The sequence below is a fragment of the Rhopalosiphum maidis genome, chromosome 2, assembly GCF_003676215.2.
Source record: "Rhopalosiphum maidis isolate BTI-1 chromosome 2, ASM367621v3, whole genome shotgun sequence".
NCBI classification, from domain to species: Eukaryota; Metazoa; Arthropoda; class Insecta; order Hemiptera; family Aphididae; genus Rhopalosiphum; species Rhopalosiphum maidis.
Genome location: NC_040878.1, coordinates 28810148 through 28822379, shown reverse-complemented (window position 1 = coordinate 28822379; position 12232 = coordinate 28810148). Strand labels below are relative to the sequence as shown.

Sequence of the window (12232 nt, the reverse complement as noted above, 5' to 3'; positions counted from 1 at the left end):
ATTCGGATCCACTATGGTTTTGTGGTGTCTGAATGATCTTATGTAACTACAATAGACCTAAATGGTTTCGTTTTACATTGTAGCGTTCAGGCGCATTAAATGTTTCCAGACAACGTTTCTTTTCAAGCGTCTTGACTTGTGTTAGCACGCCAAAGGTTGATAAGCCAAAGTATCAAAACTATAGGACAATAATTAAAATTAAAACATTTAAAACCTTCTATTTAAGTTTGAAGGTGTTTGAAATACTTGTTGCAATTTAAAAAAAAACTAAAGTTGTATCGCGCACGCACATACGGATAGGACAAAATATTTGAAAATCATTGAAAAACGTGTTAATGTGTATTTCTGTATTTCTCATCTCCTCTCAAAAACCTTGTTAGGTCATTGGACAGAAATATTTTATGTTACGGCGTTACCTTAAAAAAAAAAAAAAAACACTTTTGTATTTAATATTTAAATTATATAGTTATTTTGGTATTTTATAATAAATAATAGTTTTCATAGTTTCGTGATAGTAATTATTTATTAATAATATTATCTTATAACATTTTAGATAATGTGCACAATTGATACATGGGTTAAGAAGTGGACAGAATACTTGAGGTTAACCAAGATTGTTTTATTAATCACTATAGATACATAAAAAGTGATCACAATCATGATTCATATTTCAGATGCAGTTTGACCGTTTGTAATTAACGTTATAATTTCCAATTTTTCCTACAATCATACCAGGGCTTAAAAAAGGTAGTTTTTATTATTTACTTAAAATACTATTTTAATGAGAAGTTATTAAATTGTTATACTGGAATATTAGTTATAACAATAGAAAATTAAGCACGTATTTAAAACATTCCACTATTATTTGTATTATCGTTTTCTATGCATAGCGAAATTGAAAATTAATGATTCATTCAGACCGTCACGTACGTTAGTATATTGAATTATTGACGAATAAATTAATAACATTAATATATTATATAATATTATAATAATTAATAATATAGCATTAAATTGTACATGATGTTTTTGAAAATAATAAGTTTCCGATCGGAATCGTTTTTCATTTGCAATGATCAATCAATGAAATCATCGAATTCAAATTTAACTGAACAATCATTATACAGTGCCTTACTTAACGACGAGGTACCTACTATATAGGTGCCTACAACTGAGTGAATTCTCCGTTTTTTTTTTTAAACCATATTTGATGCAACTATAGTAGGTATAAGCAATACATTATATATTATTTTATTAGGTTTCATCATCCGTTTGTTTTATTTATTTACCACGTGGATTATAGAATATATATATATATATATATATATATATGTTTTTTTTCTTGTGCAAATTTTAAACATTTTTGGTCACACGTTGTAAAATTGCAAAGGCGAACGTATGCAAGATTTACGACTAGACGACTGACCCGATTTTTTATTTTTACACTTATGTAATCTCCTATTAATTTTTTCATTCATTTAAACCAAAATCGTTGCAGATGTGTGTCGTCTGCGTACACGCCGCCACCGAATTAATACACTCATATATATATTAAACACACACTAAATATCCGCTCTCCCGCGCCGCTTGTACCGGATCCCATATAATAATAATAATAATAATCTAGTCTGATAATAATAATAATAACGACGAGTCAACTGTTCCGCTCCCACGGGAGACGGGGCCAAAAGTTTTGTTCTAGCAATATAACTAATGACAGCGTGGCGGTTCACACCACGGTCCTGTATTATATATTACATGTTTATAAATGACGTAAGCTGCTAATCGAAATACACAGGCGCGCGCGCGCGTCTAGCTGATTAATGCGTGAAAACTATATACAATATATTTTATCAACAACCCAAAATACGATATAAATAAATATTGTTTTAACGTCTGTCATTATACGAGTAGTGTTGTTTTAAAGTGCGGTGATTTTGACGACAGCGATGGATTTGGAAACCAGCCATTTGATGGCAATGCCATAATATCATAACATATATATTATATATACCTCTAATCAAGTTAATAAAAATAGCTGTGATCAAAATTAAACTTAATTGATTCTATTGGTAAAATTTCTTATATTTTGACTCATAATCAGCTAATAAGTAACTTACGAGTCAATAAACGCACATAATGACTAAATGACATAACATAGGTAGTATATAGTATTATAATTAAATATATATATTTATTACAATAATATAATTATTATTGTTATAACTTAATATTATATATTATATAATAATTTGAACATTTTCGTATAAGTATACTAAATATTAATTGTAACATAATACACGATTAATAGGTATAATTCAATTTTAGGCATTTGTTCAAATTGATTCCAATTTAACTTCCTAGTTAAATTTATTAGGTATTATATTACATATAGTACTTTCAATTTGATTATTTGTTGAGATATTTTTTTACTCATTGGATCCACCAAGATGAGTCTTTATTATAACCATAAAAATGGGTCGCGTGTCAAAAAAGGTTGAAAACCACTGGTATTATAGACCTACTCAATACTATAAAATATAGATGTGTTTGACGGATAAAAAATAAATACCATTATGTTCAAGTTAAAGCCTATTTTGATGAGCCCTTTAAATCATTTACACACGCGTGTACATGTATAAGGGTAATTTATTGTTATTTTAATTAAACAAAATAACATAATATAATAATATATTATAGTATTATACCATTACCATATAATAATGAACGGCAACAAAATCACGTTATTTTATATCGGAGTAACTATTATTATTAGTCAATCATGTCATTAAACGTCTGTTATAATATACTGTAGTATCGAGTTCCAACTATCAATTTATAATTATTATTAATTATACTATTATAGTGTTTTGTCTCCGTGGAAATATATCATGTTTCGATAATCTATTGCTCTTTATGCATTATTTTATAATTTACTTCATTTTAAGACCATGAATACGTCTTATTGATTTTTTATGGAAATAGACAATATTATCCCATTTTTTATTACTATACCTAAAAATGACAACACTCGCTAAGTAAAATCGAAATAAAACTAATATACATAATATTTAATTTCGGTCATCTAATATGCACTTACCAACATTTTAATTTTAAATTGGCGATTTATATACCTGATGTTTTATTTAAGTGCCTACAATTTTCATTATTACTATTATAAATTTATATAATTACATTTATACCACTGTTATTTGTCTATGATGATATTCCAATTTAAATCTGTTATGCACAGTATGCACCTATGCTATCTCCGTAAAACTATAGTAAACATTAACTTAAATATTCGAATAAATTATTGGCCTATTATCAAATTTGGCTATGAACATTTTATCTGTGTTTTTTCGTGGTTTTCTTGCGATATTTTAATTTTTAGCTAGGTATTTATTAATAATTTTAAATAGTTTTACTTTACATTCTCATAACTTGTTGAAAAATAACACAATAATAAACCAACGTACAAACACAGATAAAAGTAGAATAAACATGAAACAGTAAAAGTAAACAATAAACTAAATACGTATAATATTTATTATTATTGACAACTGTTCAGTGATAATTGTTCACATTGGACTATTGGAGTGTGTATCTTATGTCTTTAAAATTTAAATAATAAAATCTGTGCATTCGAAAAAAATTCACAGTAGAAAGCGGCTGGTTATGATTTCATTAAAACAATAAAACGGGTACTTAATATTTATAAAAAAAAATGTGATTCATATTTAAATAACACAGTTTTTAACTACTTGTGTATGTAGGATATAGGTATACCAAAATAGTAAATACGCTTAAGAAAGTCTTTTGGAAAATGTATTTTATGTGGTGTGCGTATATTATATTTATAATCTCGTATAAGAAATTAAGAAGTCAGAGGTTTATAAAAAAAATAATTGACTTCGAAGTGAACACAGGTTTTTAAATAAACAATTCAAAATTTTTTTTACGAGATTCTTGTATAAAACCTAAGGAAAATATTCCCAGAGCACGTGTGTTGTGTCGTGTACACACATATATTACTACATATATAATATATATATTAGTATTTCCTTCGACGGAATCGCAACCGAAAACCGCAGTTCCCATATACTACTACGCGCGTTATGAGAACCTAAACACAATATCGGCGACGACAATGAGGGGAAAATTTCGTGTTGGCTTTTTTTTTAAGTTTATACTTTTTCACACTATCCCCTTGTAATATTGTCTGCTACGATGTCCCCGCAATCCACCGCCGCATTCCGTTCCGGCGCTGTTTATCATAATATTTCTACAATCATATGTAACGGATAGTCGCAATAAATTTATTTGTTGCCGACACGAACAGTGTGGAAAAAAAAATAGTAGACACGTCGTCTCGTACAATATGCGCGTACATGGCATATAATAATATTATTACACACACACATCGTAATAACGTATGGTATGTCGTATATGTACAATATATATTTTATATATTTGTAAGTGCGCCGCCGTCTCCAGGACGATATCATTATTACAACATACATAAAATATAATATCGCGACGATTAATTTTACTGCAGATCCGAAGAAACATAATATTATTTACAATATATTATAATATTATAATATCGCAACGCAATACCCGCGGTTTTCGTTTTGTTCGCTGCACATTCGCACCACACATTTATAATATACAAACATGTACTGCACATAAGAACGTGTCACGTCTCAAGCAGTATAAATCTCTCGAACTTTATCCGCCAGACATCTGAAGTTTTCGATGGACTCTTTGCTTGGCGTACGTATTTGTTTTCCTATAAGTGACAAAGGCGATATAATATTATTAGAATATTTATAAAAAAAATTCGATGCGATTATTATTATTATTTATACCATACGTATTTATAAATTGCCTGTACAAATCGTATATTATAATATGCGTGTGTGCAATATATTATACTGACGGTATATGCATTATATGTATGTATTTTTTTAATCGTTGACATATTTCATATAATTTTTATATAATTATTAAGTGACATAAGAGTGTTTAGTCACAGCGATTAGTTGCACAGTGTGTGGAAACTAGAAAGCGACTGTCTCGGACGAGGTTTTCAGCGAGATAAAAATCTCGTCCTCTGTCTTTGCAGACCGTTTTAATTGCGGTAAATCCACCTACATATAATAAAAAATAATAAACATATAGCATACATACGCTTCAGACCTGTTCAAAAAAAAAAAAAGAAACAAGAACAATGTGAATCTAATTCATCGGGGATCCCGTGCAAATGGTCTCCGAATCCAAAAATGCTTTTTTAAGCAAAACAAACCATCGCCGGTGTAGTGTTTATCATTATTTATATCTTACGGTAATTACATTTTTCTCGTAAGTGGTGTATATTTTCAGTCCGATGTATCACATAGAAATAAACATGGGTTTCTAAGACATTTTTCTCGTCCCATTCCACATGATACGCAATTAAATTGCCAAAGTGTACTCATTAGGTATAAATATTAAATACACTTGAGAATAGATTTCGTCTCATCTAACACGCACTACATTATTGTTCATCATTAAATGTATAATATTATCATGTGTAATTTCAAAGATCTATTTCAATACGTTATTCGGCCGTGTCGCCGGAGGCAACAATAATTATTTACATCGAAACTATATATTATAGTTTATATAGTTATTACGATTACTATGCCTATTACACATTCGGACATTCCAAACTGCAATTTCAAAATTCTAAATATTTCTATATATTACTTACTAATTCATACATAATATTTATTTATATTTTTACTGTCAGTATAATATGTTTTTTCCGTCTTATACTAAGTTTTTTTATAAAACTTTTAAAGGTAAACTTTTAACTTACCTCAAAATTAAAAGTTGAAATATAAAAGAGAGTCTACATGAAGCCTTGAATAATATTGTTTTTATTGATAATATTATAATTATTATATTATTATTGGTCAGTTAACTTAAATATTAAAAATAACAGATAAAAACAGATTCTTCTAAACGTAAAATGTATTTGTTTATGCGTTCGTAATATGGAGACATTTACGAGAGATTACGATACTTGTACTTAATTATTATGTTCTTTACTTTTCATTTTAATGATTAAATAGGTATACTAAAAATTATAATAGTAAATTAATATGATATTTTATTTTATATTATATTTTATAGCTAATTTTTATTTATTGAATAATCATTATAAAAATTAACGTTGGCACGTGCTTCCATTTAATAGAATTTAGTATGTGATTTAGAACAAAACGTCACATCACAATTATCCTGGTATATTAATTTATTATTATTACTATGAAAATCCCAGAATAATATAGTTATGATAAATAAATAAAATTGTATTTTCTTATTATTTAAAGATTATGTTATATTTTTTAGAATGAAGACACGGTTTTAAAAAATAGGAGTAAAATTAAAGCCGAACTATATTTAGAAGAAAAACATGTAATGCCCTTAGTGAACCATTTAACCAGTACATTGCTAATACACGAACCTAAAGACCCAATAGAATTTCTCGTACACCAAGTGAAAGACATAATGCATTTCCGGAATAACCGTGGCAAACCACCAATACTATTCAACGACGATCATTTAACAAATGTTTTTAAAGGAGTAGACTTTTTAAATAAGAGTACGATTGATTTGAGTCAATATTGCAGTGGTGAGTACACGATTAACTACGCAATAATGAAAAAGGTTGAATAATAATCTTTTTGAAAATTGGAAGTAGTACATTAGATAGAGTCAATAATATTACTCACAAGTCGCTGTCGAGTCAGTTTGGTATTACTAAACTCGCTGAATGACCTCTGTAATGTCGCTTGCAAACCGCGCGTAAACATCATCTGCTTGCTCGTGAATAAACTATTGTTGACCAGCCTACTTTTTTCGATACTTTTTGGCGATTGAAATCACTTTGTGTAATCAATTGATATGGCTATAGGAAAATCGAATACTATGCTAGCGACTAGTGCTTATTGACATTAAAGTCGCGAGTGAGTGTATTCGAAATTACACACTCGTAATGAATTCACTCAATATAATACTTGCTTTAAATATAAATAACTCGGTATATTATAGTCATGTCAATGTACCTACACTTAACAGTTAAAATTAAATAGGTATACGTTATATTTTAATTTATATTATTGTATCAATAATAGTATATTATATTAGATGTAACAATAATACTATCTGAATTTAACAAATAGATACTTATTGAAATTTGGATTTTTATCAAAACCTATAGTTAGAATTTGACAGATTTCTGCAGTTGTTTAGTTGTCACTTGTTTAAAATTCGAATTAATATAAATTTATTCATTACGAAATAAGCATGATAGCTTATAAAATAAATGTCTATAGTTATTAACTTATTAATGAAACTTATTGATTATAATATGCCGAAAAAGTATACCTGAATACTATTGTTAATTTTTTTTTGCTACACTTCTAAATTTTGTTATTATAGCTGGTAAATTTAAACTATACTGCAGTTGACTAACAAATTGTGTAATAATTATTTATTTATTTTTCTCATCATATAAAATAAAAAGTTTAATAAACTATATAAGTATAATAAATACAGATAATCTTTAATATTAGAATAGTTGCATTATTCCGGAATATTAATACTCACGTTCACATTAATATCATTAATAATACTTTCTGAATTATAAAATTTACTTTTATTTATCCAGTATCAATAATTTATTATTGTTGACTAAATAGCTATGAAGATGCTAGGACTGAATGAAAACGATTTCAACCAGAATCCACAAGTGGACGAAAACAACCAAATTGAATGTAAAATATTCGTATACGAGGCGTAAGTAAAATATATTATATACTTCTAAATTTCTTAAATTACCTAAAATGTCATCATATGCTAACTGATATGAACAACGAAATAGTTTCAATTTTGAATAATAGTAATTGACTATTTAGATTTTAGATTAATAGATTTCTATGTTTAATTGCAAATTAGTATATTGTGGTTGAATACGTTAAAAAATTTTAATTTTTACTAGGTTAGGACCGAAAATATGTACTTGTTGCCCTTCCTTGTACATGATGTAATTACTAATTTTGCTATTGCGGGGGAAAGAGATATTAACTAGTACACAGTAATAATAATAATAGCTCTAATATAAAAGTGAGAAATCATCTAAATAAAAAAATACAATATAAGTTATATACCTCCAACTATCCAATCTTTCCATCTCCTAGACAATGCCATTGAAATTTTACATATATCATAATATACTAATATAGTATTCTATTCCGTTAAAATATTTAACATTTAAAGCATTATTTGTTATATTACTTATATGAATTATATGTATGACGACGTTTTAACCAGTATTTTGGTACTTTGGGCATATTGATTTACTAATAAGTAATATTTATATAAGCAATCTGCAATGTATTATCTAATTTACATTATATTTTAGATTCATAATTCATAAAAAAAATAAATAATCAACAAACTTTCAGATATTGTTATATTGTATTATATATAATTATTATGTACCTAGAAAAAAAAATATTTTCATAGTACATAGTTATTATTTATAAATTATTTAAAATTGTTTAACTACGTTGTTGTTAAATTTACGTTTATTCATTTTTCAGTTACACCAAAATAAATTTTATCAAAAACTGGTTTGGTGTAAAAATTCTCATTTTCCTTAGTTTTTTATTTTTAACATTAAACACTGTAAAATCAATACATTCATTACTCCGATCAGAAACTAAAATATACAAATATTCTGGGATTTCAAAAAGTGTATTAACAATTATTTTATTACAAATTTTATAGAAAGTTTGCGTTAATAAAACAGATGAACACGATGATACAGTAAACGCATTAACAATAATTATGCGACACGTGTACAAACAACATTAGCAATGGAAATATAATAATTATATTATGTTGAATTAGTGAGAAACTTCTTTCTTCAGGAAATATATTATATAATAATTACGCTAATGGTTGTATTTTTTTTTATCTACCGTCTGTTATACTCATCGTCGTGTGATAATAATATTCATTTATATAATATATATATGCTCATAATAATGGTCTCTTGAGCCTCTTATTGACAGTCTACACGCAGCCGATCGTAACAACCGGGAGGGAGATAGAAGATAAACTCAAAATTTTTTTCAGAGCCCATTTAGGTAATATACAGTATTACAGTCAATTCTCCGTTGAACGAATACCGTGAACACAATATACGATTTCCGATGGATATGGACAGTGTAGGCACTTACAGTGCATGTGGAGTATCACAACATTCACAACAATAATAGAATTTTCGAATTGTACCTTCCTACATACAATAAAATGTATTATATATAAATATTATTTATGTACATACTACACATAGGTACATTGGTCGTAAAACAAATTCAATTGTATCGTTATTTGTATAATGTTCGTCCCTTTCACTCCCTTTGTGCGACATCAGCCCCGAATGCGAGTATGTGACCTAGTTTCCGAAACGATTATCCAAATTTGTTACGGTGACCAAAGCATTTGTGTACGAAAACATGTTCTTTTTGTGTTCATATTATTAATGTATGGTGTATACGGTCAACAATGACTTGCCCCGGCAAAAGGGTTGTTCAGAATTTTAAGCGGAACACAATAAAAATCGTATATATGTTATATTTACTTATATAGGAATAAATGTTTTGTACTTGTACCGCATGGGTCTATTTAAAACCTTGTCGCTTTTGATGGTAGTTTTGAACGATGTGTGAAACAGTATACTAATCCTAACATGTTTATCACCTGGGAGTCTAAAAACGTAAATATATATATATTATATGTGATATTACAAGTTTTAGAACTGATTTAAGTCTTATTACTTGTGGAATAACTTAAATTTAAAAAAAAAAATGTCCAGGAGCACTAGAGACAACAGGGATAAAGATATTTGAGAAGTTTGTAACACCTACAAATTACAATATTAACTTCGATGACTTAAAGGCACAATTAAAAATATTAGGAAAGATTCGTATACATTTTACAAACTAATATTGCTGAAAATTGTAAAGTCCATTTAACTTTGTATTTAGAAAAATACTTGATTGGTTCATTTGATAATATTTACTTTATTTATAACATTTTTCTTCTTATTCCATCTTATCAAGCTTTTTCCATCATGTCATTTAATTTTACATGTTACAATAAAGATTTAGCTTAGATGATAATATTATGTTATGCTTTCCGATTTCCACTGATTAAGTATATTTAGTCTCTAAGTATTTTTTAGTATACGGTATATCGACATTAAATAAAGTTTGCCCCCCCCCCTATAAAACTGTCCAAGTTACGCCCATGGGCTGTTGAAAATATGCAGGTGTTACTACTGGAGCAAGTGTTAAAAGTTAAAACTAATTTTTATACATAGAACATTATTCAATTCCCTATATTAGTTTTCATATATATAAATTTGTAAATTTGTGAACCATATTATATGAATGATAAATTCTTATGGTTATGGACAACGGTTTTAAATAGTAGACAACAGTTCTCAGAGTTAGAATTTTAAAAACTGTAATTAAATTTATAAATCATTATTAAAAACGTATGGAGGTAGTTATTTAATTTGAATGTGATATAGGTATTGTATTAAGTTCAGTCTAAATCGTGTTCTCTGAAAATAAATCCTTAATTTAATTACCTGGGTCAACAAATCAATAAATAAATTAAATACATATTAATATTCATTATTATTGTAATTAAATATTCTATGTATAATATAACTATATAAGTTTAGTAAGATTCCTTCATTAAGTATTATTTTTTTTTCTTTTAATGATATCATTAAGGTAATTATAAAATTATTAGTAAAAGTAAAGTAATATTTTTTTCTTACCTATTAAGGTTTAATAGTATTTTTCTAAACATAATTATTTACTGTTTGTTCTTTAATTGCTAGCTAATCATCAAAACATGGGTTTTCATATAATTAAGTTTTTAAAATGTCAAATGGCTGATATAAAATTTGTTTGTTTGGTGGATTCCAAAACGTTGTTCTGTATTTAAATCGTATTTATGCGTGTACTTAATTATACGTGCATATGGCACTTTTTGGCAAATATTCTAGTGAACTGTAATTATAATGTATAAAAACTTATTGGAAAAACAAGAAAAAACAACTTAGTGGTTAATCTGATAAGACTCTTTGTATAACTTTCCCATGAATCGTGATCAATTTAACTATTTAAGATGACTGACGCATACATAAAAAATAGCTTTTTTTAAGGCATTATTATATAATAAAATTAAAAAAAATAATTAAAAATTAGAATATTTATTCTTCATAAAATAACATTTTTTTTAAATATAAAGATATAAAGTGATTCAATAAAAATAATTATTTACATCTACATTGATGTATTGTATACATGGCATCTAGTTACTTTATTTTTTTAAATATAGCATCATACATAATTAAATATGTTAACTTGTGTTATTTTAAAATAAATTTAAATTGTTGTTTCCGTATGAAAGATTATTTTAAAATAACATATTATTACAGATAACTTTCAATCTTTTAAAATTATATAAATCTTTTAAAAAATGTAATTAAAAGTTTCAATTAAAGTCGTACATAATTATATTCTTTTCATATTGATTATGATTATGATTATAAATATGGTTAAATATTAAATGATAACAATTTTTTTTAAATTAGATTAAAATTAAAATTTTTTTTATAATTTTAATTAATATTACTATTATTTATTTTACTAAATTCTTACGGTAGGTATTTTATCAGGATATAAGTACTCGTATACCGAACTGAATAATTTGTTTATATGTTAAGGTAAAGTATATATTAGTGGTTAGTAGTCATTAGAATTTAGAAGTTGAAATGAAAGATAACATATGTAAAAGTAAAATTGAATATAATTGTATAAGAAACTGTACAATTACTATAAGGGATTTGTTAAGAATTTACTAACAACGAATATTATTTAAATATCCTCAAGCAAGAATTAGTGTACCTAATTGAATAAGTACGTTACTGTACTTAACTATAAGTCTATAATATCGCCTGCATCCGATATATATAAACCTAAAATTATATTTAGATATAGATTGTCATGAAACGTATTATAATATTATGGAAGATGGTATTTTGCGCCAATTGTATTACCTGTAATTTAGTAATTTGCGCTACCAATAGGTAAAT

At 26.6% G+C, this 12232-nt stretch overlaps 1 protein-coding gene across 1 annotated transcript; it reads left to right on the top strand.

The window, feature by feature from the left end:
- Positions 1–2782: 2782 nt before the first annotated feature.
- On the top strand, positions 2783–8884 carry LOC113552422. The gene is made up of 4 exons (XM_026955306.1): positions 2783–2794; positions 6400–6682; positions 7752–7848; positions 8842–8884. Exons 1-4 carry the CDS (start codon positions 2783–2785, stop codon positions 8882–8884), a joined length of 435 nt encoding a protein of 144 aa, XP_026811107.1.
- Positions 8885–12232: the final 3348 nt, after the last annotated feature.

What these genes read in the sequence shown, in the direction of transcription:
- LOC113552422 (XM_026955306.1), top strand. An exon ending in TTTGAGTCAATATTGCAGTG is followed by an intron (nt 6,683 to 7,751) that starts GTGAGTACACGA and finishes TTGACTAAATAG; the next exon opens with CTATGAAGATGCTAGGACTG. An exon ending in AAAATATTCGTATACGAGGC is followed by an intron (nt 7,849 to 8,841) that starts GTAAGTAAAATA and finishes CAAATTTTATAG; the next exon opens with AAAGTTTGCGTTAATAAAAC.